We start from the raw sequence: 26,874 nt of genomic DNA, 5'->3' as shown, positions 1-26,874 counted from the left end.
ACAGAGGCCACTGGGCTGAAATGTTGGCATCCCTGTCCCCTGTCGGGTTATCCTTGGACCTCGAAAGGTGATAAACTGTGAACTCTTTTCTTGTGCCTTTGGAGGTGATATTGTCTCCACTTTAGCTCTAAGGTCTTCCGGAAACGCTGTTATTGAAGACAAGGTGGGGGGCAGGCTCTCTCAGTGAACAATGAACTCCTGCTGCAGTGCTCTGGCAAGAGGCCTTTGTACAAAGGCTTGGAATGTCCCTTATTTTTGACAGAAGGGGAAACCGAGGCCCAAACATAGCCTCGAAGGACATTTTGAAGAACTGCAATTCTTTGTTTTGTATTGCTTGGGGTGACCCAGCCAAGAGATGCTAGGATCAGAATTACAGCCCAGTTTGCTGAGTCCCAAGGAAATGGAAGGGGAGTCACAAATCCTGCGTGTCTAAATATGGAGGTTCTCCTAAGCTCTCCTCTGCCTTGCGAGTTGTGATGTCTGGCTGACAAGGAACAAATTAAACAGCTCAGCACCAGATGCGTTATCAGCCCGACCCACACGTAAGGGTCGGGGGACGTCCGGGCAACAGAGTGCTTTTGCTCCAGGAGGGCTGCACTAGAGACTCCTTTGGTGGCCACTGCTCTCTCCCAGGTTAGCCCTGGGCAAGGCTTCAGGTATACAGTAAGCATCAAAGCACACTCCTCAAGCAGCCTGCATTCTCAGTCTAATGGGGGACATAGAGGATAGGGACTTATTTTTAATCCAATGGCGGGAGAGGCACTGTCAATGTCAGTATTGGGTCAACAGGTTAGGACCCTGCTCATCAGGTCACACATTTTCTGAGAATAGGATGCCCATCTTGGGCATCTTCTATGTCGTCTGACATTGGCACCCACAACCGCTGTGGCCTTGGATTTTGTCTACCTCTTCCTAACAGTGCCCTTTATTGGCTGTGTACTCTGACTTGGTCAGTGGCCTGCTATCAACTAGTTTGATCAACACAGTGAAGGGGGGACACCCATTTTACAGATGATGAAGTAGAGGCATACAGAGCTTGGTAATTTATATGAGATCATAAAGGAAGTATGTGGCAGACCACGCGTCTGGATGTTCCTCATAAATAGAACTGTACAATGTATGGTCTTTCTGTCTTGCTTCAGGTTCCATACACACATAGCACTCATTGGAATCTCATGCCTTTCTTTCTTCTTTTCTTTCTTTCTTTCTTTCTTTTTTTACTTTTTGGTGCTGGGGATTGAACTCAGGGCCTTGTGCATGCAAGGCAAGCATCCTACCATTGCTTACAGTATAGCATTATATGGGTTTTAAAAATAAATCTATTCACCAGTTGATGGAAATGTGGATTGTTCACATTTCTTGACTCTAGGGAATAATGAAGCTATGAACATTTGGGCACATGCATGTAGGACCTTTATTACTGGTGGGCATTTCCCCCATTCTCTCTTTCTCGGTCTCTGCTCATTTCTCTCTCTCTCTCTCTCTCTCTCTCTCTCTCACACACACACACACACACACACACACACACACACACACACACTTACACAGAGCAGTTAAAAGGACTGAGTTCTGGAACCAGATTACATTAGTTTGAACACTGACTCCAACATGTACTAGCTAAACAACCCTGAGAAAATTTGTAACCTTTCTGAGCTTTGGGTTTGTCACATGTAAAATTAAGAAAGTAATAACTACCTCCCTGATATTGTTGTTCAGAAGCCTGAAATAGATGATGCGCAGTGTTCAGTTCATAATTAAACACACAATGGATCTGTGCCAGGTCAACAACGGAAATACAAAGAACCCAAGAGAGAGAAAGACTCCACCCATGGAATTCAGCTCTAATTGCTACGACATGAAAATGTAATCAATGGGCATAGTCTAAAATTTAAAAAAAAAAAATGTGGTACTGGAAGAATAGTTACCATAAGGCTCATAATCCATTTTAAATGGAATTTTAAATCCATTTAAATTTTTTTAACAAATCAAGTATCAGAGTTCCGAACATGGAGACATCTGTGTAGACTGGGAGTCCTGAGTGCTTTCAGGATGTGGGCAAGGTTGGGATGGAAGCCTTAAAGAAGTGGCAGAGGGTGGCGGGAAGGAATGGAAGGATGCAGGTGACAGGAACAGTGCAACTCAAGGAATGGAGAGGACAGAGAGAAGCTAACAGGTTGCAAGGTGGACAGGAAAGAGCTGGGTGATGTGTGGGTTTGTGTGCTGGGGTTTGCAGACTGTGCTCTGGTTCTTTAAGACACTGGCAAGAAGCAGCACTCATATGTGAGGATCCCTCCCTGTTTCCTCACATCTCCAACAACATGTGGTTTTATTCAATTAAAAAAAAATGACACTAAGTATGCAATGACTTAATTTCCCGTTTTTTTACTTATGAATGAAACAGAGCTTCTTTTCATAGCTTTTTTTTTTTTTTTTTTTTTTTTAATTTTTAGGTACTCGGATTGAACATAGGGACACTCAGTCACTGAGACACATCCCCAGCCCTATTTTGTATTTTATTTAGATACAGAGTCTCACTGTGTTGCTTAGTGCCTTGCAGTTGCTGAGGCTGGCTTTGAACTCATGATCCTCCTGTCTCAGCCTCCCACATCTGTGGCTTTTTTATACTAGAGCGATATTGATTTATAGCAGCTTGTTATTTATGCTAGGTGCTAATCCTTTCCCAGGTTGTCCTCTGTACTACAACATTGTAGACAATGTTTTAAGTCTTCTGAAATGTTTATATTTTGATGAGTTTACTTCTCATGTGATTCATCTTCTCAGCATGTTTACAAACTTTCCCCACTGATCTGAGATCTAAAGAAAGATACCCTCTCCTCTTTTCTTCTAGTAGTTTGAAAATCTTGGTTTTCTTTATTGATGTTTAATTTGTCCAGAACTTATGTTTGATTATGTGAGATATACTGTACCTATTTGTCTGAAAAGTAGCTGTCCCAATATTCCTTATCAAGTAAGTCACCTCCGCAGTGCTCCATGGCATTCTCGTTTCCCAGGCCTGCCTCTGTCACCCGTCCCCTGTTCTGTCCTGCTTCTCTGCGTGTCCTGACCTTCTTCTTCATTTTACATTATAATGTAAAAGTGCTTTTGTGTTGTTATAGACCATGTGTAAACATGATTTTTTAAAAAAATTCCCTTTTCTCTCTAGTGGACATACAGTGTCTTGAATCATTCCTCCGTCGTAGGATAAGCACATTGTTCCTAGCTTTTTGTTTTTTGCCTATTGTGAATGCTCCCGTGGTGAATAATTTTGCGTATAAAGCATTTACATATTTTTGGATTATGTCCTTTGGATGCGTTCCCAGAAATAGAATTACTGAGTCAAAGGGCATGAATATTTTTAATGCTTTTAATTCATGGCATGTATTTATTTTTAAAAATTAAAGTGAATAAAGATTCTGGTAAGTTCCTGGTATCTATTATGTAGTTGCCGTCCTCCGGGCTGTGCCAAGTCTGGGTCTGGGAGAGAAAAGGCTGCGCGCCCTGTGGAAGCTCAAGAGGGAGATTAATGTGGTCTCCTCGACAGATTTGTCTTTTCTTATTTTTCATTTGTTGAATGCACTTTTTTGTATATTCATTTATTCAGGCAGTCATTTATTAAGCACCTATGTATGCTTCACAGTCAGGCAGGAAGTAGGTGCTGGTGCTCCTAGTGAACGCGGTTTCCTAGTGGAGGAGACAACCAACCAACTAACAGGACCCAGGGAGTGGCTGGGCTTCCCTGGGGGGAAGGCAGAGTCTGGTGTGATGGCTTGTGGGCTTCTGTAGAATGCATGGTCGGTCTGAGGTGACACGGAAGCTGATACTTGAATGACAACAAGGAGAAAGCCATACCACTAAAGGAAAGGCACCCACTGTAGGGGGACAACAGCTGGTCCAACCGCCCTGGTAGGGGACAATAGCTGGTGGCAGAGCAAAGGGCGGCCCTGGGACAGGAGGCAGGGCCCCTGGCAAGAGCCTAGATCTCTGAGCAGTGCTGGGAGTGAAGCGAAGTGAGCCCAACGTGGGGCCAAGTCCGGGGGGCACAGGCAGTGGGCTCCTGGCAGGCAGCAGCCCTGAGCAGCCACAGCTGGTCCTAGGAGGAGGGTACAATCTAACTGCTGTGGCTAAAAGACCAGCTTGAGTGTTCTGCAGGGCCCTGGGGTGCTGGCAGGGAGATGCATTAGGAAGTGACCACCTCTGTCCAGGCTGCAGTCACTGGGGAGGAGAGAGGGGGTGGAGGGGGAGGAGAGAGGAGAGAGGGGGTGGTGGGGGAGGAGAGAGGAGAGAGGGGGTGGTGGGGGAGGAGAGAGGGGGTGGAGGGGGAGGAGAGAGGGGATGGTGGGGGAGGAGAGAGGGGGTGGAGGGGGAGGAGAGAGGAGAGAGGGGGTGGTGGGGGAGGGAGAGAGGAGAGAGGGGGTGGTGGGGGAGGAGAGAGGGGGTGGAGGGGGAGGAGAGAGGAGAGAGGGGGTGGTGGGGGAGGAGAGAGGGGGTGGTGGGGGAGGGAGAGAAGTCTGGAAGGATTTCCACTGGAGGGTTGGAGGGATATTTGTGGGATTTGCTGCTGGGTTGGAGGTGTAGGGTTAGGGAAAAAAAAGAATTAAGCATATGTCCAAAACTGTTGGCCTGAACAACTGGAAAACTACAATCACATTGTTGAGATGGAAAAGACTGGGGAGAAAAGGCAGGGTGGGGGGAGGTGGGGGAGGTGGAGGGACTGGTTCTGAGACCCCTGTTTGGTTAAGAAGTCGGGGTCAGTGAGGCAGCTGGAGCCACAGTTCTGGAGTCCTGGGGAAAATCTGGGCGCTCTGATCCACTTGGGTGTGGCTGGCACATTATGGAGGACTTCAATCCCCTGCAAACAGATGTGTAAACAGAAGACAATGGAAACAGTCAACCTTCAAGAGGATATGTTGAGTTTCCTTTATTTATCTTTGTGAATCAGAATCTTTTTTTCGTTTTATCCAAGTAGAAAAGGGAAAAAAAAATGCTTTCTTTTCCAGTGGCTTCCTAAGGCCTGGGTCCTGGCAAGATCCTCCCACTTTTACTGATGAATTATTTCTGTCTTTTGATCAACTATTCAGATGAAATCAGGTGGGCCAGAAAAGCAAGCTTTTGCATTTTGCAAGTTTTCCCAGAAATGTTCTGTTGTCTGCTGCTTTTATGTTGGAATGGAAAATTTGTGCCTGATTTCATGTTGAGTTTTCCTCGAGATATACGAGCTGCTACCTCATGGCAGGACCCTGCCTCCCAGGACCTCTCACACCCTAGTGGTGTGATGTCGTCTGAGGCACACTGCTCCTTGCCACAGAACTGTCACCAAGGAGACCTGTGCACCTAGGGTTAATGCCTTGCTTCCTCATTGCCAAAGTGGCTTAGCATAAGGCCCCTTGTGTATTATATTTGATATGTTAAAGTCATGTTTCCATGTTTGAGTATAAGGTAGGAAATTTAATAATACGAAATAACATGACAAAGACCACTCTTCTTTCACACCAGAATACTCCAAGTTAGAACAGTGAGTGGAACTTTGTAGATGGAAACCAAAGTGCAGGAATGAGAGAGGATGTGGATGTCAATGTTGCCACTTACCTAGTCTGTGACCTTGGGCTCATTTTTTAATCTCCTTGGGCCTCAGTTTCCCCTGTTTAAATCAGGATAATAAAAGTAGTGACCTGAGATGGATAATGTGAGGACTAAAAACAATACAAACAAAATATATATACTGGAGTAATTATTTGTTGCTCACTTGCCACGTATTAGGTGCTGTGTGAGCAAAATGTACCAGATGTAAAGTATCGATCTTATGAAGCTGATAGGAATCCGAACTCAGGAGGAAAAATTATTATTTCATTACAGCTATGATAAGTACAGTGCAACAGGCTCAATTTGGGGGTGTGTGTGTGTCATTATTTTTAGATGATTCTAGTAGCCCTTCTCTTTGGAATGTTCACAATTACCTAATGACTTGGTGGGTCAGAGATGGAGATGAAAACACATGAATTTACCAGGTGTTGGGGGGCACTGGTGTGTCTTTTGCTGAAGAGCTCAGTCTGCAGATGCCAAGTCTTGTCTTTCTGCCATTTTAATATGCTCCTTCCCCAGGGCCAAATCCTCGTGTCCTAGGGAACAGGAGGCAGCAGTGTTGTCTAAGAGGAAAGCCTTGAATTGCTACTGAAGCCCTCAAAGGCTCTGCCAATGACACAATTTACTATGTTGGTTATAGGCCATTTTAGGTTTCTCTTTTAAGATAATAACTAATGTTTACTGTTAAATAAAAAGTAATTTAGCTAAGAACAAACAAAATCAAAGTTAAGAATTAGAGAAGGAAAATTCAGTTTATGGGACATGAGGCTTTTTAAAAATTCCCATAGAGATTAAAAAAAAAAAGAGGGGATTTAAAATCCTGTCTGTGCCTGTTACATGCCTTTGCAGTTATGAGAGGGCAAGAGCAAGTGGTCCTACTCTGTTACTTCTAATTCTGTGTCTCCATCTGGAATTCCTCGGGGGTGGTGGGAAGCCTTGCTTTGTTTGTGTGTTCAGGAGGGGGAGCCCCAAACCTTGAGCACACTTGAGCACATTGAGCACACTTAGCATCAATTGAATGTTGGGACAGCTAAGATGTTTTAAAGGATATTGTTTTGGATAACGGAACATCATAGTGGGTGGTTATACAGAGTCCAAACTCAAGAGCCAGAATCCCTGCACTTGAATTCTTCCTCCACATCTGATGGCTATGCAGTCTTAGCCGGTGTTGAACTTCCCAGTGCCTTCGTTTTCTCATCTGTAAGATGAGGTTGATAACAGAACTTCTCTCTTGGGGTCACTGTGAGGTTTAGGGAGTTACAGTCACAGGGTTGGGAACACTGGCCGGTCCACAGTAAGCACCATGTGACTGTTGACTGTTGGTGTTAGTTGTGGCTGATTCAGAATAAACATGTTTAACATATAGGCACCCAGGTTTGGAGAAAAGGGTGACTAGAGATTAAGGAAGCAAGAGGACTCATAAAACATGACAGGAAGTACAGCACAAACACCACCTGCACCTCCTTCGTTGTGAGGGGGACTCCGTGAGAAGCAGAAGGCAAGGGATTTGGGATCTTTTTTGTGTCCTGCTTCCATCCGTGCATGTGGCAGGCAAAGTGACGCAGGAAAGGCAGCTGGGGCTGAGGCTCTTCTCCTCTGTCACTTGAGGCACGTTCCCTCTTTCTTCAGTGTCTTCTGAGAATTTAGCTGAGGTGTGCAAAGTGAGAGTGACCACACAGCAAGACACAACAAGTCAGTCGAGTCTACCTGTGCGTGTATGTACAAGAGGGTGGTCTAGTAAGATGAGATGTTTGCATTTTCTAGAACCACAGGACACTGAAGCACATCAAGGCCCTGCCCATTTTGTACCTTTTCGTAATACCCTCAACTTTGACCTATTTAAGTTTATTTTAATTAAACACACACACACACACACACACACACACACACACACACACACATTTTGAAGGAATAGATGCTGTAAGATGGTTCATTCTTTGGAGGGGGTGTATGTGTATCATGTGACAAATGGTTGCCATGGTAATTTCTCATTATTGTTGAATTGAAAAATAATTACTCTGGCAAAAATCCCACGTAACCTGTCACTGCTTAAGTTAAAGATGCCGGGGGGCAGCCCCTGCGCCAGAATCCTGTTTTTGGTGGAGAAGGACAGGGCTGGGACAGGGTAGAATCTGGGACAGAAGCAAAGTGCTTTTGTGGATTTTTAAATATAATTAAGACTCTTCTGCCATTTGACATGAGTGTATCCCTCATCCTGATGTATGATTTGGCCGTCAGTGCAACTCAGGTTCACCTGAGACGAGTACAAAAGGACCAAGGGTTTTAGTCACAGAAATGCATATAGGGAACTATTGAGAATGGAGAAGGTTCAAAAGTCTTTATACCTAATTAAAATATACAAGAATGGTAGGCAACACTGCCCGTGTTCAGGCTGAGTTAATTTCATGATATTTACCTGAAAGTCGCTGCATGCTATTGTTACCTTCCAGCTTTGGGGAAAGAATTCACTTTTCACTTATTAATATTCGCTAAGCACTAACCATTCGTGGTTCAGACAAGAAACACGCAGCAAGGACTGGAAGTGCGCGTCCCTTGGGAAAAGCAAGTCCTGGATCCAAAGTTGTCTGGCAGGTGTGCAGTGCTGGAATTGGGCATGGGGTCTGGAGCCTGCTCTCCCATGGGTCACTGGAGGCCCATGGATAACCTGTGCTTCCTTTCTCTATCAGTGTCAGGAAGTAATCCTCGTTTCTGTTCATGCCAGCCCAATGTACACTTCTCCTTTAAGAGAATGATAGGCCAACTGTGTCCCCCTCCTCATTATTATTGCATTGCTGTCTTCTTTGGACTTGGAGAGGCTCACTCTCCCGGCAGAGCTGGTCTCTGTTTGTTATCACGCTTCTCCTACCACCAGATCCCACTGGGAAAACCTAGCTTGGAGGGAGGGACCTATGCATCAGTGAGACCAGAAGTCCAGGATCCTCTAGTGAAGCAACCCAACCAGACAGGTGTGTGTGCCCCACGTCTATGGCCACCTAAGTGCACACCTGGAACTCTTGCACAGATACACAAAGAGATGCTGCCCGGGTTCTTAGGGCAGCATTGCCGTAATGGCAAAAATTAGAAACTAGAGGTCATTAATAGCACAATGTTACATAAAATATATTTTCTTCATTCCGTGCATTACTACGCAGCTTACACAGGAGAGGAGAGGCTTGCACATGTAAAATGGACAGGGCTCTAAATACAATGCTGAGGGCTGGGGGTGCAGCTCGGAGCTGCTGCGCTGGCCTGGGTTGGCTCCCTAGCTCCACAGAAATGAATAAGTAAATAAAGTACAAATAAATACAATATTGAATTAAACAATCATGTCAAGGAAGAAAACACAATATATCATATCATTTGAATAAATTATTAAAATAAATTATTAAAGTAGAATTATGTATAAATGGAATCAGATACTTATATATTATATATAAATTTATATATATATATGTGTGTGTGTGTGTGTGTGTGTGTGTGTGTGTGTAAATTAAAAGATGGGCTAGGAAGATCCATGGGGTCTGAGGGAAAGCAGAGAGAAATATACTGTAGGGTATTGGTATCCAGGCTTTAGTTTTATTTATGACTTTTAATTCCTTTTTAAAAAGGAAATTAAGATACCATTTCAATAACGGTTAATTCCGGGTAATGGGCCATGGGTCTTTCCCTACTATCCTCAGCTCTCTATTTTTTGAAAGCAAATAAAGTAAAGCCTGGCTTAGTTAAGAGACAGTGGAGCGTGTTTATGTGCTAGAAGGAATTTTAACCAACCTTTCACCGAAAAGATCCCCACCCAAAAGGTGGCTCTGTGAATGGCAGAGACTTTACAAGTTTTGTCTCAACGTGAATTTCTGACCTCCACGTGTGGGGCATCACAGATGGAGAGAGACGGCCACAGCGTGGCCTAGAGGCTCCACTTGAACCTTGTCCTGGTCCCCTGCCACTAAGCTTTGACCCCTCAGGTTCCCACAGCGTGAGGGGTGGAATCTCTGTGCGGGGCGGCCTCTGCCTGTTCATTAGTTTTTCCTGCTCCTCTCTTGGATGCTAGTTTATAGATAGGTGGAAATTCTGGCAAGGACAGAGAGACTCTTAATGCCCTGTCCCTGTCCTAAGGCATCTGGCCGGCCAGGGCATTCGGAACTGTGGATAAGTGGATATCACAAGTGCTGATTTGGTTATAATTAAATAAGAACTCCACTTGGGAATAGCGGGCACGCTTCCCCAGCGCAGGAGACAGTAGAAGAGGGCCCTTGAAGTGGCTTCAGCATTTGCTGGACTTTCCAGGCCCCAAGAATGATGTACAAAGGGCAGGAAGGCAGGAAGCAGTTCCCCAGGAGCGTTCCGCTGGGAAAGGTGAGAGGAGGAGGCTCCTTGGCCACACAGGGGCCCAGCTGGGAGGCGACTTGGGATCCTGACTGTGCTGGTTCCTTTCTAGTATGGGAAGAATGATCTTTCCCTGGACTAAATCTTTTTTAGGATGTATACAGCAAGTGTTTATTTCCCCTCTGCCAGCAGCAGGTGTATGTGCCCACCCCACACCTGGATCAGGGCCCCAGGCTCCTGGCTGGGTTTTAAGGGATGTGCCACAGCCTTCACTCAAAATCCCCAAAGTCTTCATACATCTCCTGGTGAACTTCCAAGTTCGCTGATTTCAGGTCATTAGTTGCCTGTGTGGAGTGAGTGGACAGCCACACCTGCTCTCCCTCCAGACCTGGGGGGAACCCAGGTGTAGTGAGTTCTTGTCTGAGAACAGCCTGGATAACTACTCATGCAACTTCCTGAATTTGGCCACACTGCTGATCTAACAGGGAAACTGTGGACTCCGTGGTCCTTCCATTTTCCAATGATGTTGGGCCAAAGTTTACAATCAAGAGGTGGAACTACTGGCCTGGACGCAGAACTGCTGGATTTTAAGCAGCACCCTTCCTTTCACACTTCCCTTGCCCTCTTCCTTCCTCACTTGGAGATGAGAAGAGTCCTGCAGCCCCTGTCTTGCATGCTGCATGGCCCAGAACTCAGTTCCACCTGTCTGGGTTGCTAGATCCCCTACAGGGATTCTGATCTGATTCAGCCAGGTCCTAGTGGCTGCATTTCAGCCACTTCTTAAAGACCTAGCCTCTTTATTATGCAAATTTATTCTACAAAGTTGTGTTAACTGATCCCAGCTGCTGTATCCCAGGCAGCAAAATGGAAAGGAAAGGTGTTCAGAGAGGAGGCTTATTATTAGGAAAACCATGTGACTACAACAAAAGGCTGCAGACCCAGGAAAGGCTGGAGGAGAAAATCACCTAAAGAGGATGCTCCTTGGACCAGTGCTGGCTGACTGCTTCCTCCAGCTCTTGGGTACCACTCTTCTCTTCAACCTAAGGTACAATATCACTTTTTAAGCAGAATTATTTGGAAAAGAAAGCATCCATTGGAGTCAGGCTAGTATGTAAACTTTATCACCATTACTTGTTGCCTGGTCTCGTTTGAGTAGCTTAACTTTTTGGACTATATTCAGACTATAAATAACTTAAGGGTTAAATGAGATAATAATGAACACTAATAGATGACATTTATTTGTCAGCTACTATGTGCTGGACTTTCTTAATCCACACAGTCCACAGACATTATTATTACACTTAACCAAATAAGCAAACAGATGCAAAGCAGTTAGGGGAATTGAATCAGGTCGTCCAGCTAGTAAGATGCAGAATTCATATATTCACGTCAATGTACCTCAGAGGTTAGGAACTGGAATTCTCACTAAGGCTGATGACTCTGCCCCTTGATAGTAATTAGGGCAGTTGTGAATCTAAGATGGTCCAATAGAGGCAAAGCACTTAGAAGTGCTGGTTATGGGTACTATCATTAACCTTGGGGCCCTCAAAAGTAGGCTGTGTCCACAATCAGCTTCCGTTATATGCAGTCTGCCAGGACTGGCCTGGACCCAACATTTAGTCATTTTCTCTTCAAGCTGTACTCCCTTTGTTCCTTTTCTACCTAGACATTTGTCCTCTCATAGCTCAGGACGTACTCAAAAGCTTCGTATCTGGTGGGGGCCATAAGGGAGGTTGACAATTATAACTTGAACACATTGTGAAGAACTGTTATGCCAGTTCAAAGTCACCAGCCAAGAGACGCGGTGGAGTCGGCAGTTACGATCACTGGACAACTTCGTACACTGAGCTTCCCGAGCTAGGTTTGTAATGGGACCATAAAGAATTCCATTCGTTCATTCAAGCAGAAAACGTCATTTTGCCTACCTGTTCTGTGCCTTGCATTAAAAATTAAAAACGACATTTTTATTTGGGGGATGTTCTTCTAATTTTTGATCAAAGTCAGTTATTTCCTTGTGTGTATCCTCCCTGACAACCTTTCCCGAGATGCCCACTCCCCCCATGATCTGTTGCCGTCAACTGAATCCAATGACATCCTTCTGGGATCATGATGCCTGGTGCCACTTGTACTGAGCTCACTTAACCTCCACCCTGTGCAACCTCATGGCTGCTCACCGACAGTTCTTGTGCCTGGTTTTAGCCAGAGTCGTCTTTTCTCCCAGCAGCCCTCTGGTCAGCTGGGGTTCCCCGTGGGTTTTGCCTTTCGGGGGCTCATTTTCCAGGGGAAATGCCAGAGACCAAGAGTCGACTACAGGAAATGGAGGTGGAGCCCTGATCTGGTGGCTGCCGGTGGCTGCTGCTCTCTGATGCCAGGCAGAGGGGAGTTTACAGGTTTCCACTCAGGCTGTCCCCAGCCCCGTAGAGAGGTGCTGTTGCTAGGTAAGCGGGTCGCCAACAGTCACAAGGACAGGAAAAGCACTTCATTTACAGATTGTTTTGTAAAGTTTATTTTTGATGCAGTTCTTTAGAATATGGGGTGTCTCCGGCCCTCAAAATGACGTTAGAGATGGTAGACGGAGGCAGAGAAAGGAAGTCTTGCCCATCTTCACGATGCTCCGTGGAGTCTCGTGGGATGTCAGTACCCGCTGAATCCTCTTGCCCACTTGCCAGATGGTTACTATTACTGTTGTCATCAACTTCCAATAAGAAAATGTGTTCAAAAATTAAAAATAAGTCTCTCAAGTTCAAGTGGCTGGGAAGAGGCAGCACTGGTGGGTGTGGGGAGGTGACTCCCATCAGGGATGTAGTAGCACCAGGCTCTCTTTCCTGCATGGGCTCTGGTGACACATCTGTACAAGAAACAAGGAACTCAGGGGAAAAAAAAAACAACCTGAGACAAAAATATTCCCTCTGGCTCTTGCTTCCTTTGAATCCCAACTACCACCTCCCAGTGACTGTCGGGGAAATGTGGCCAGTGGTTGCACAGAGCCAGGCAGGGGCTGCTGGGGGATGTTCTGTGTCTGAGTTTAAATTCCATCTCTGCCGTTCCTTAGCTGAGTGGGCTTGAGTAAAGTACGGTCACCACCTAAGTTCTAGTTTCTGCAGTTGCAAAGTAGTAATAATCCTGTGAGCAGCTCCGTTCGTTCATGGAAGTACTTTTATTGAGTATCCCGTGGGCTAGACACCATGCTGGGGACTGGTACAGGGAGCAGGGAGCAAAGCCAACGCTCTGCTCACAAGAAGCTTATGTTTGTGTTGGAGGGAAAATAAAATTGGAAACAGGGTAGTAGTGTGGATTAAGTAGGAAAATATACAGAATACAGAATAGTGTGTGGTATGTGGCGACTCCTTTTCCGTATGGGAAGCAATTCGAAGTCAAATAAACCGAAGCACCCAGTCTCCCAGACAGGGTTGCTTTGCGTAACTGATTCTTCCACTTCCAAGCTCACTGATTTTTCTAACAGCTCCCACAGTTTACCCAGCAGTGAGCTTGTGGGCTGTGACCTCACACATGTAGCGAGGCTGCCTGCGGTTGCTCATTTGACTGTCTTCTGCTAGTGGGTTTTTAGCTCTTTAGGAAAGGGGCTGATCTCTCTTGCAGCTGTGTATTCTAAGTCCCTGAGTATAGTAAGTGCTCAATAAAAACTTTGTTTTTTGAAAGGAGAAAAGGGGGTGGTTTGTAGGTGGATCCACACACTGTCTTCCAGTGGTTTTCTATTTACATTGTTCTACAGAGGCAAGCATTGGCTTCTGATGTGGCTGTTGGGAAGAAGCCAGAGAGAGACACACAAACGTTCATTTGTCTGAGCCTCTCCCTTTCTGGAGGAGAGGGCAGCATCCATCTTCCACGGTTCCTTAATTATCCTTGCTGGGACAGAAGGCTCATTCCTGTGGCCTGCCAGTGACAACAACTTAATGTTGTCAGAAGCAGAACAACTTCATGGGCAGCAGAGAGGCCTGCTGTATCTTGGCCAGGGCCCCGGTGCAGGCGACAAATGAGTGGGGAGTGGCAATTCCCTGTCTGTCCCTCCTCCCAGCTGACAGGCAGCAGGGGAGCATGTTGTCCTCAGTTCTGGCACCAACCAGCAACTCCCTGGAGAAGGGCTGTGCCTAAGAATCTGGGGGCAGATGGAGCCCTAGACCCAGGGTGGGGCTGGGGTACAAGTTCTCCGCTCACCAGGACAGGCCCCCTTTTCCCATGGATACCAGCAGTGGTTCTCAATGCCTTAAGGTGGACCTGTTCCCAAGTGTTTTCTGGATGAGCCAGAGAATCACGCAACCCAAACCAAACTCAGCCCAGGCGGACAGCCTGCCTGCTGCCCGACTTCTCGATTTTTAATAATTGTTGTAATACGATGCCTTGTTGCTGTTTTATCATAAAAATGGTGGTTGCCTGTTATCTTCAACAATCTTCAAACTCCATCCATCCACATTCATGTGCCGGTTGCTTGTGCGCAAACTCGTCTGTCTGTCTCTCTGTCCACCCATCTGTGTAGAGATACCTTTATCTTTTATAGAAATAGCTGCATAGAGCAGAGCATCCCTTTTTGGTTAAATTATTTTAAAAAATTATCCCTGTTAGTTGGGTTGAAATGTTGTGTTTTCTTTTTGTAGAAATGGGCTCTTCAGAGAGCAGAGAGGGAGAGGGGGAAAAAAAACCCTCATATATTTTGCCTTAAATGCAAGCTAGTTTGTTAAAAAACATCACATTGTGTTCCTTAGGATATTTATTAAATCTCCCCAAATATATCCTCAAGAATTAATTTTCATTGCGTTGGTTTTAGCTGGCTTATTGAATTGGGAATCGGTCCCATTTGAGGCAATTAATTTGAAGAGTGACCACGCAGCCGCCACCCTCGCCTGCACACCCACGCACATATGCCAAGCCCCAAGCCTGCAGCCACCGGGCTTTTCTTTCTCCTTCCTCTTTCTTGTCCTCTTTGAGCTATTTTACGCTCTCGCCTGTTAAATAAATGATCTGTCTCTTTGCAGGATAGTGACAACCTCTGGTGGGACGCGTTTGCCACTGAATTTTTTGAAGATGACGCCACATTAACCCTTTCATTTTGTTTGGAAGATGGACCAAAGCGATACAGTAAGAAAGAAGTTTATTTTTCTAATATTCTTTTTGCACCTGTAAGGAAACCACAGGGGTCTTCGGAGAGCAGCGCCGCGCTGACAGGCTGACAGCAACACCCTGGTCCTGACAGTGCTCTCGCTTCCCATCAAGACACTGTCACCGGGTGGCAGTGCGTCGGTGCTCAGAGATGTCCTCCGAGGCTTAGACTGTTTGGGCACTTGCCTGTTTAGAGAGTGGAGCCAATGTGAACCGAGCCACCCAGTAATAAGTGGGAGCGCAGGGACGGAAACTTTTCATGCGTCTCTTCTCTGCGACCCTCTTTTATCCTTGGTGGCTCTCACTTGACACCCCATGTTCTGCTTGTGAAGGTTTCTTAAAAAAAAAAAAAAAAAAAAAAAAAAGCCTCACCATCACTGTGTCAGCCACATCCTTCTAATTCCCTTTTATCAATTATCTCAGGTATTTATTTGGTATTTATGTGACCAGTGCTATCTTTTCTTGGAGAAGCGGGGAGGCCACAGCTGCTTTAGAACCTACAGTTTGGGATTGGTGTTGACAGAATTATAGTTCCTTGTCTTTCCTGCGAGTGATAACTCTGTAAAGATCCTCAAATCACCTTGGGTAGCAGCTGATCTGTCCTGATGAGGTTCAGCCAGCTTGTCAGGAATCAGATTTGCTAGTTGTGCTATCAGACCAAGAGGCATAGACACATCAACACAAAAGCAATTAATGTCCGGTTAGATCAGAGAGAGATGTGTTTTCAGAAATCAGTGTTGCACATATATGAAAGGCTCTGACAGAGGGGAAAACATTCCCACTGTCACAAACACTGAGATGACAGACCTGCCTCTGGCGTGAGCCAGTCAATCCAGAGTGTCTGGCAATTGATAGGTAATAGGGCTCTTGATAAACATGATCAAAAATTCCAAGAGTTGCTAAGTCTATTTCAAAGTCACTAGGTTTATATATATATATTAAATATATGTAAATATATATATTTACATATATTTAATTTACAGATACCATATATATGTATGTATTTAATTTGAGGGATTTTTAGACAGCTTAGTACTACTGGATCTTTTCATGCTTACTTGATTACTTATGCTAATACATGCAGGTAGTGATTTTACAACAGTGACCAAGGAGGTAGAGCAGGCCACCAGGGACTTGCCACTCGATCAAAACTTGTCGCTGGAAGCATCTCTTTAGATTTGGATATTGTGGGTTTACAAGGGCATGGAGCCGCACCCTAAATATTTTGGCTGAGGGGGCAGATGGTAGGTCAGACAATGGGCTGTTAGAATGTGTTTACATTCAACAAAATGACTCCTGCTGCAGCACTGCTAAGCCTCTTCATGGGGGCCTTTCCTTCCCAAGTGGGCGTTCCCCAAGCCTCCTTGGGCCCTAGAGTGTGTTTAAAAGTCCCCAGGAGATAAAGGACCCCAGCAGTCCTGCAGTTGCGCCCTTTCCAAAGGCTGCCTGATCCGTGGTGAATCATTTCTAACCGAGCAGTCATCCACCCTGGGAGCTGCCTTATTTATTTATTTGCTTACTTATTTATTTATCTTTCGAGGCATGGATCAGATAACTTCAAGTTATCATTGTTTTATAGTCCTGTTTTTTGCTCGTTCGGGAATTCATCAAGGTCTACTCAGGAAACTAGAATGAGGATTTTAAAGCTTGTACTAATAAAAGAGTCTTGCTGCTCCTCTGTCCACCCCAGCCCCAACACCACTGGGGGAGGAGGCATGATCAGTGTCCCTGTAAGATCTTATATTCTCATGCAGGAGTAAATGCCTGACTCTGAGCCACGATCGCCCGAGTGTCTTTGTTTCTCCCAGCCAAAATATTTCCTGAGTGGAGAAGAGAAACAAAGATGATTGACAGCCTTGAGCTGAGTCTCATCAGCTGCCTCGCTGACAGCCTGGTGATGTGTACCCGCTGCTGATGTGCAGGCGAGTGACAGTTGACTGACAGCCTGGGACTGGGAGACAGGAAAGATGAAGCTTGCTTAGAAAGCCTGACGCACACTGTTTGTGCAGTGCTTTGAGCGCAGGCACTGCCACCTTAACCCATTAGCAGTCCAGGAACATTGTGCCAGGCTAGGAAGACCTGTGGGGGTCCCAGGGCTGGAAGCTGAGGCTTTTTCTTGATGTGTCCCAGTGAGCTAAAGTCTTTGTATTTCTGAGAAGGAAAACTAGACTTGCCTAATGGAATTTGTATTTGTATAACGATTTCCCAAATTACTCATGCTAAGTAATAAACAGTATTAGTAGATGAGTTTTTTTTTTTTCAGTCTTCCTAGAAAAACCCTTTCTCTCCTGTCTCCATCCACGTCTTCAGAAGGTCTTTTCAGTGCTAAGATACCTGAGCTACCATCAAATCTGACATATGTTTATCTATTATTTGTTGCCTTTCTCCTTACTAGAATGTTACTTCTATGTGAAAGGGGGCTTTGTTAATTGCTGAATTTTCCAATACAAGAACTCACTTGTAATAGGTGCTCAATAAATATTTGTTGAATGAATGAATGGGGGAACAGACATTTCAGGAACTCTTATGTAAGTATAATGTTGGCAAAACAATTTTTTTTTTTTCACTGAGATCTCTGGACTTTTTATTACTAGAAGAACTTGATCCACAGTCCCTGCTCTACTGGCATTTTCAAATAAACTCTAGGATATGATTCTGATCTACTCAAGTGGAAAAAAAAAAAGTCCCAGCAGTACAATAAGTTAGGAAATAACTCTGCTTTGGGTGATTCATTGCTCCTTCCTTTCAGAAAGCTCCTCAGTATTGATCCTGTTGCTCTAAGCACTCCACCTGCACCCACGTCCTTCACTCTCCTGATGGGGTGGGACCCTCCATAGGGTCAGACTGGACACTGTTGGTTCAGATGGAGACCATTGCTGTCTTCCTAGGACAGTGGTGGCAGCTGCTGTGGGGAGGAGCACATGCCTGGCCCTGCCTGGCCCTGCCTGGCCCTCCCTGGCCCTGCCTGGCCCTGCCTGGCCCTGCCTTGGGTAGCATCGGGAAGCAGTCCTTTGGCTGGAGAAGCTGGCAGCTCCAGGAAGGAGGCTCTCTCCTTGCATCAGGTGGGGTACAGGGAGGGTAGAGGATGATGGCTGGGCGATTCCCTCTTTGTCAGCAAGTCAGAGAATAAAGAACATTAGAGCAAAAATGGGTCATTTTTGAAACTGGAAACGTGGTCCAGGGAAGTCAGGCAGATACTTAGCTGGGACTCGCTGGGCTTCATGTCTGTGTGGCCTGTTGCCATTTCTTCCCTGGTCTGTACAGAAGGGGCATTGGTAGGTTAGGTGATGGTGCCCCGCTCACATCAAGCAGAGTATTGATTTTCCTTTATTCTCTTTAGGCATGAGGCACCCCCCCCCCCACACACACACTATTCTCTCTTCTCATGACAGTCATGGTCACCACGTGGGGGACCTGCTGCTGGCAGCTCCTTCAACAGGTCTAGCCTGCATCCAGCCCCTCACTGGTCCCATTCCTAGAAAACATGAGGTTCTGGGTTCATTCTGAAAACATTTTCTTGTTGGGAGAGAAACATAGAGAAAGATCCACTGAGGCTGATACCAGGCTGGCACTGCCTAAGAGGTGGAGGAGAAAGGGCATGGAGGTTTGAACCCATGCTTTGTAGGATACACAGCGCCTTCTTTCCCAGATGTGCAAAATGGGTATAGCACCACCATCACTTGCTCCTGGTGAAAATTACATGATGTAATGATGCAATGACGTAAATGATGTAATGATGATGTAACCAAAGGGCCTGGGGCCATTTGAAGCACCGAGTCGTCAGTGTCATGATTACTGTCAGCAGAGCATGCTCTCTGGCCTCGTGGCTTTTGGGCACCGAGAAGCTGCCCACTTGCCAGGGACCTGCCACGTGTGCAGTGTGTCAAGCTTGAGGCAGAGGTCCCCTGGCAGGGTGGGAGCCTCACCACCTCTCTGCTGGGCAGTTCTGAGGCCATTCTGCTCCCTGCCCTGCTTCCAGCTGCCCAGAGAGTCACCCTCACTCTGCCAAGTGAGGGAGGAGCAGGAGGGAGGGGAAGGCTGGTTAGCTGCCTGCGGGGCTCTGTATCTGGGGAAGCAGAGTCCCGAACACAGGGTGAGATTGTGTCTGGGCAGGCAGTGATGGGAGTTAGGGGAAAATGACGTAACTACTGCAATGCCATCTTGTTTCAGAGTGCGTCCTGTTACCTGTCACTGAGAAGGGACTGTGGTCTAATACTGGGCTCAAACCCAGCTGTCTATTACCACCTGTGTGATCTGAGACAAGTCACTCTTTTGGAAGTGTCATCTTTTTTCTGAAAGTAGGATTCGGATGGGATGATGCCTGTGATATTCATAGCAGTCTCTCCAGCCCCTTGAAAACGCTCCATAAATATTAGCTGTGGTTATCACTTGTTTAAGTTTCGCAGAGCCCGTTGCTGCTTCTAGACTGAGACCAAGGACAATTCATCTAAAATTCCCATCAATCCTTTAACCACTCAGGTGTGATTTTTGACCAAAGGTCCCACTGATTCTCTATCATATGCTTCTTGTTTCTTGAGTTTCCTGTTCTGTCCAAAATAAGGACTTCAGCAGGACCACACTCCTCATGTTCACACTAGCCAAGGACTGTCCTGTGGGGACTGGGAGGTCATTCCACTCTCAAAAAACAAAAACAAAAGCCAAAAAAAAAAAAAAAAAAGCAAAAAAAACCCCAGCCAGTTCAGAAAATATTGTTCTCTGTGCCTTTATTTTCTTGAGTCACTGAGTCTCATGGAGAGACTGAAGAAGTACACGTGGGCACCTCTGTGGAGCCATCACCGTGTTCCCTGTTTCTCTTTTGCATTTTCTTCCCCCATCTCCCTTATTTATGAAAGCTCTGATACCTTCACAATATTGACTGAGATTTCAATTTTGTCTTGTAAAATGTGCTTTTATGGGTTGTGTATCTGGACAAGTTCCCCCAAGGTAGACAGAGTCGACACAGCCCAAGTGGCTTCACTGTGTCTGGTTGCTACTTCTCTTCCGCTTTTATTGCTTCACCAGGCCCCCTGCATCTTTACTGTGCTTGTCATATGGGATTCTGAAAGCGTTTACTCCACTTTTCCCCCCTCTTTTTTTTTGCATGGTTTAAAAAATATATTTCTGGGAAAATGACTCCTTGATCGTAAGTAAGCATAAGGGCATTTTGACACTATACTTAATAACCATTTGTAAAAGTCACAGGTAAAGAGTGCACACTGTAGCACACTGAAAAAGGATCTCAAGGTCAGAATCTGTACATGTTTTTTTTCCCCTCTGAATACTAAGTCTGCAGTGTCCATGTGGGCAGTGTTAACTCTCCTGTGCTTCCTCCAAGGTATCTGTCAGATGGTCCTGGAGCTTTGGATTGCCATAAAGTAACTGTTTCCTGAACACATTTCTCTGCCTCCCCTTTCTCTCCTCCTCCTCTTCTTTCTCCTCCTTCTCCTTGTTCTCCTCCTCCTCCTTCTCTTTCATTCATGGGAGTGGAGATAAAAGTCACAGGCTGATTAAAACACACTCATTTTGAGTCTTTGCTTCACCATGACTCTGTGATACGACGTTGCGCATGCTGCTTAAATATCATTACATCAGTTCTTCATCTGTAGACCAAGGAAATAACGATGCCAGCATCATGGGATATTTGTGAAGATGAAACCACATATTGGTTAGCTTAGCGCCAGTCTCGGAGTACACAGGGCAAATACTTATTGTATGAATTGATGAATGGCTGGCTGGCTGAATAAGTGAATGAATTAAACTTATGACTTGACAGTTATTTGGAACTAAAATAGATGATAGTTCCCATTGTTTATTTAGTCACTTGGCACGTAATAGGAGGAAATGTGACCTAGATTAGAGCCAGATCAGATCTGTCTTCTTTCTGCATGGGAACCCTAAAAATGTAATGACCAATTGGGACAAAAACTGATGTTAATGAAAGATGATGACTTACATAAACGAGTCCCAAACTTCCTGGCAGAGATAAGATTTCCAGCTCCCATTTTTCTCAGAGAGCAAAGAGCTCGTGAAAACTAAGTGAGCCCCAACAACTTCTCTGGGTAACTTAGGGCTCCGTATCTTGTTTACCGAGAATCAGATGCAAGGAAATTGACTTTGATTGCATTCAAAAATTTATCTTAGCAAAAAGAATCTCCTTCTTTTGCAAAGTCTCAGAGCAGACTTTGATGCTTAATTACAGGAATGGGTGCTCGCTGGTGACGGGGGCATCTCGGCTGCATAATGACATAGATACTGCCATCTCAGAAGGCTCTGGACAGGGTATTCTTCAACATGGAGTTGCACTAAATGATTTCTGGATAATTCTAGCTGCTGATGCTGTGATTTCAAGAGTGATCCTTTTCTACTACATTAGGCTGGTGAGATTTGGAGCAAATTAAATTAGGACAGAAGCAGACTTTGGTTCAACGTTCATTTGTTCCTTCACTCATTCATTGACTCATTGATTCATTCAAAATGCACTGAGCCCCTGCTGTTTATCAGACATTGACACAGTGCAGCAGACAGCTCTTGGGAAGAGCACAGTTCATTATAAAATGTGTTGTTTACTTTTGATGTCATTTTATTTAAAATCCTTCCCTTAGCCCATTTCCAAGTTTTCAGTTTTGTGAATATTTCAATGAAATTGACACAAGTATATCAAAGTAGGTTAGAAATCATAATCTAGACTTTATGTATGTATATTAATAAATATTATTATAATGTCATAATTATATAATTGCATATCATATATTAAGTTTATATTTAAGTTTTTATAGGTATTCCACATATGAGACAAAATGGGTTAAATTGGCATAATAAAGCATGTGGTTCAGAAAGATAATATTCTTGGGACATTAATGGAAAATCTAGGACTAGTCATAAAAATAAAATTTCGAGAAAGCCCACAACTGATAGATGAACTGACAGACTCCTGAAGGAGAAAAAGAGACTGAATCTCTCTCCCATTTGTGGTTTCAAATTGATGGTATCAGAAGTTGCTAATTGGCCGTAACAATAGATTGAGCAGACATTCCATTCTCTCATCTCTAATAAATACCACACTAATGATCACATGAGATAATGGACAGAAAAGTGCTTTGAATAAATTTAAAGTGCTACACAAGTTGAAGGTATAATTATCATATTTATAATTGATCTTTCAGATTTTGTGAGTTTTAATTTTCCCTTTATATGTTATAAATTAACCTGTTAGGAAATCTGGAGTGGTTGTTGGATCTTTTTTCATGGTGCTAAAATTGTCAAACACATAAGTTTAGGCAAGTCAGACACATGAGTGCCCTCAAGAGCTCAGTTGGAAAGTCAGAATAAGGTATTAAGCAGAAAACAGACATCATACGTTGTTTTTTGAGACTGTGTGATTGCAAGGTCTGTGGGTTCTGGCTCATGCATTTCCTGACTCTTAGCTTCATGGAATATGATCCTACATATCCTACAAGTGGTTCTCAAACCAAGGTTCCTGTCCCATAGAGAATTATGAGAAAAGTGTGGTGAATTTTCTCATGGTCAAAAATGATAGGTGTTGCTTTTAGCACTTATTTTCAGATAGTAAGTGCTTTGTACAACAACAACAACAACAAAAATTATTGAGAAACACCTCTCCTGTTCCTTTTGACCTCCAACTTATCATCTTGAAGGTAGGGTTGACAGATAAGATATAAATATACAAATGTAATACTTGAGACATCATTGTACAAATGCCCCTTGGCTTACAATGTGGTTATATCCTGATAAACCCATTGTAATCCCCAATTATCTTCAGTCAAAAGTATTTTAGTACGACTAATCTACCAAATAGCTTAGCTTAGCAACACAGTGTGCTATAGAGCATCGGTGTTCCCTTCCGATCATGTGGCTGACAGGGAGCTTGTTGCTGCTGCCCAGCATTGCAAGGGGATGTCAGACTGCACATCTCTAGTCCAGAAAAAGATCAAAATGCAAAATTCCAAATATGGTTTCTACTGAATGCAAAAGCACCATGCAAAAGCACCATTACATAGAAAAAATAATTTTAAGATGATTCCTTGTAATTTAAGTCTGCTCTACAAAATTGTTTTATGTTCATCTGAAGTTCAATCTTACTGGGCATCCTGTTTTTCTTTGTTAAATATTGCAGCCCTACCCCCCCATTCATGCTAAAATATGAAATCTTAATAATTCTAGAGCAGCTGTAGTGGGGGGTGAGCATGGCACATTGTACGATCATATGAAATGTCTTTTTTTTTTCAGTTGTAGATGGACAAAATACCTTTATTTATTTATTTTTTAATGTGGCGCTGAGGATCGAACCCAGTGCCTCACACATGCTAGGCAAGCGCTGTACCACTGAGCCACAACCCCAGCCCATGAAATGTCTTTTTATTCACAAAAGTCTTGCCTCTGTTTAATGTCTAGGTGCTATAGTCATGGATTACACCTAAAGGAGGAAACACGTCCATAAAGGGTTGAAAGTGAGATCAAAATGTGTCTGAGTTTAAATTCAAGGTCCACGTCACAGGCCACCACAGTTGACTATGTCCGACATTTGGCAGGTATTGAGCACACACACCCAAGTATCAGCTAAGACTTACCTTAAAGGGACTTTCAGTTTAGCAAGAGAGACAGATGCCCTATTGCATTAACTCTAATACAATAGCATCCCCGCTGTAAGATGGGATGGCAAGATACTGTGGGCACTAGAGAGCTAATGTACACAGCATGATGACTACAGTAATAATATTATATTACATGTTATAGATTTGCTAAGAGAGTAGATTTCAGGTACACCCACAGTAGCAATAACAATTAAAGGGAACTATGTAAGGAAATGGTTATGTTAATTTTCTTGAAATAATTTTGCTGTGTATATCAAAACACCATGCTGTGCAACTTAAATATATTTAAATACCTGACTATAGTATCTTGCAACTATAAGGCTTTCAGTAAATATTTATGGATTGAATAACTGTGCAGCTCTGATTAATAGTTCAAATGTGACCCAACCTATCTGATTATCTAGACCATAGGCACATTGTTGCACCTAATTTTAAGTTCCCACCACTACAATCTCAAGTTTTTGCAACTTGGAAATTTGTACACAAAGAGATCCAGGGCTTGAGACTCACATTTGAACTCAAAGCTCAAATGATATCTATCCACCTATAGCATGCACCAGGACTGATATTTTTCCCTGGAGCATTTCACCACATATTTAGCCAGTCTCCTGGTAGGTAGGTCCTATTCAGTCATCAAATTTTATGTAAATCTCAGCAATTGTTAACCAGGTACTTAAATCTTATCAAATGGGTCTTATTGGATGTAATTTCAGTGGAAACACCTAGTATTTATTTAACCTTCCTTCAGGAGTTTCTGTGCGTCATCTTTCTGTGCCCCAGGGACAAGAAGATAAATGAGCTTTGGAGAAGCTAAAGGTCTAGTGAGCTATTAGTTAAAGGACTTGACTCTTAGCAGATCTTAGCCATGTCTTTTCACATAGATACCCTCTGCCCCTGTTTATGAACCCATTCTTAATAATGCTTAACTCCCCAGTTTTAGACCTTTATTTACAAATCAGTGACATTTAAAAATTGCTATCATTTTTTAATGTAAAGCATTTGAAAAAAGCAGTGTTAAACTGAGATGTGCATATTATTCCTTTGTGTAACACCGGCCTGTGATATTTTCGTTGATTGGAGAGAGCTGATTTGAGGCAAGTTCCACCCCAAGCCAACTGGAGAGCTTATCTTCACATTCCTGTCGTGTTTTCAAGTTGTGAACACACTTCATTTATGCAGATGAGGTAAAATAAAGCACTCGTTGAAGTCAGGTTAAATTAGCATTCTTCTACAACTATATTAAGCAACGTTCAGATGAATTTTGTTAAGAATATAGAGATGCCATGACAAAACTACTCATCAGGGTCTGTTTCATTATTTATTGTTTAATCAAGGTAGTCAGTCATGTTAGGGTAACTGAATTCAAGAGCTTACAGAACTTGCTGCCTTCATGTGTTTTGCTTTTATTATTCATTCTGGAAGAATCCGCCTCATACAACCATGCCTGCCGCTGTGCTTGTTTATTTTTATGACATTGGTCCTCTCCCACATGAAGCTCTCTTTAATGGACTCTTTGATGGGATCTTGCCTGTCATAACTTCTACCTTGGGCTTCCCAACAAGTCAGGAGAACCTGAACTTGACAACAATTAACACTTATACATAATCATGTAGGAGACTCAGTGGAAGACGTATAGTCACCTGAGAGCACAGTAGTAAACCACTCATTTTTATGAGCTACCGCACAATTACTCCGGAGAATCCGTTCTCTGTGTGGTCTAGCGCAAAAATAAAGCATTGCATTACTTTTACAGACCTTCCTAAAAATGCATATGTCTTACTTATTCTCGCCTTTGAATGATCTTAGTCAATTTGACTATCTTTGTTTTATTTTGAAAAAAATGTATCACTGGCTATGGAGGGATGGTTTGTTACACAAAGAACACCGAAAAACCAAAAGACTACCTTCAGAATCTGAGTAAATGCCCAGCCCAGCCTGAGTTCTCCAGAGATGATTTCCTCGCAGACACACAGGGTGTCCCTGGGTCACTACCAGATTCCCTGTAAAAATCAACCACCTGAGGTGGTTCTCAGGTAGAGGACAACTATTTGTGTGTTTTTAGAACTCATACAAGCCTTGACAATATTCCAAAGACTGAAGTTAGCTACCTGACAGATGTATTTGTCCCCGTAAAGTTTCCTCTGGGACGGTTCACTGTGGCGTGTGGAGGTAGGGCTGGGTTTTGGTAGAGTCAGCCACATTTGTGTTTAGTTTTCAGTTGAGGCATTTAGGAAAGTTCAACTTTCAAGCTTTGAAAAAATTAGTAGCAGTCAACTTTTCCAAGGTTTCTTGCATGAAATAACTCCACATTCTCATGCTTATTTGCTTTCTTCGTAGGACCAGGAGAGAAATGATAAACGGTGTTTGACTGATGATGTACATAAACTGCTAATTATATCCTTAATAGTCATCCACATTTTTAGACACTGTACCAGAATGTATCTCCCATAAAATACTTTAATACTTAGAGCTCTATTATTTTTTTTAAAGATAGGCCCAAAATCGGTAATTATGAAAGTTATTATTCAGGTTCACAGCAGTGCGACAGCTATTTTTCACTTGATAATTAACTTGTTAAAATAATGTCAGACCAGCACCATGCCTTATTTAAGAAAATGGTTTACCGGCCCCATGTAAGCAGGCTCAGCTGTGGAAATATTAAAATATTTATTAAACCCTGTCTTGTCTTTAGCATTACCTCGTTGTCATTAGTTACAAAAGTTCTAAGAAGTTGTGTGTTCCTCATTAGATGTTTGCAGCGTCATCCCCGAGGTCCTGTTGCATCTCTTGACACTGGCGGTTCCTTTCCGTCCCTTCTATTCTTGGCTCTGAGCTTTGTGGCCAACAAGGGTGTTGTTTAATTGGTGCAATCTCCAAGCAGAGCTTTCAGGAGGAGCAGGGAAGATGACCCATCCCCAGGGAAATAAGGAATGCTTATGGTGCCAGCTCTCTTCTTCTTTCCTGTATTTGAATTGCAGTTTTATGTATTACTTCTTTCCCTTTGGAAAGATAAAAAATAAATAAATAAATAAATTAAAAAAAAAAAAAAAAAAGCGAAGACCCTCCAATATTATCTGTGGTTTGTCTTAGAAAAAGACACAGCAAGGATTCCAATTAGAAGTCTGAAATAAGTAATTCTTCCTATGATATCTTAATTTAGAAACAAAAACAAAAGATTCAGATATTTAGTAGATTTTTGACCTGGGATTTTTCAAATATGTGCAAAAGTAATCTCCTGGGTTGG

At 43.7% G+C, this 26,874-nt stretch overlaps 1 protein-coding gene across 10 annotated transcripts in view; it reads left to right on the top strand.

Annotated features, from left to right (window-relative positions):
- The window catches only part of Ldb2 (LIM domain binding 2), a 339,430-nt gene that overhangs the window by 116,593 nt on the left and 195,963 nt on the right, over positions 1-26,874 (top strand). For all 10 annotated transcript variants that reach the window (XM_076865388.2, XM_076865386.2, XM_076865387.2 and 7 more), the window contains exon 2: positions 14,895-14,997. In XM_076865388.2, the coding sequence (XP_076721503.2) occupies positions 14,895-14,997 (103 nt within the window). The remainder of the gene's footprint in view (positions 1-14,894; positions 14,998-26,874) is intronic.

This window comes from Callospermophilus lateralis, chromosome 8 (assembly GCF_048772815.1).
Source record: "Callospermophilus lateralis isolate mCalLat2 chromosome 8, mCalLat2.hap1, whole genome shotgun sequence".
NCBI lineage: Eukaryota > Metazoa > Chordata > Mammalia > Rodentia > Sciuridae > Callospermophilus > Callospermophilus lateralis.
The sequence above is the reverse complement of the archived record's forward strand: the minus strand, read 5'-3'. Positions and strand labels throughout refer to the sequence as shown.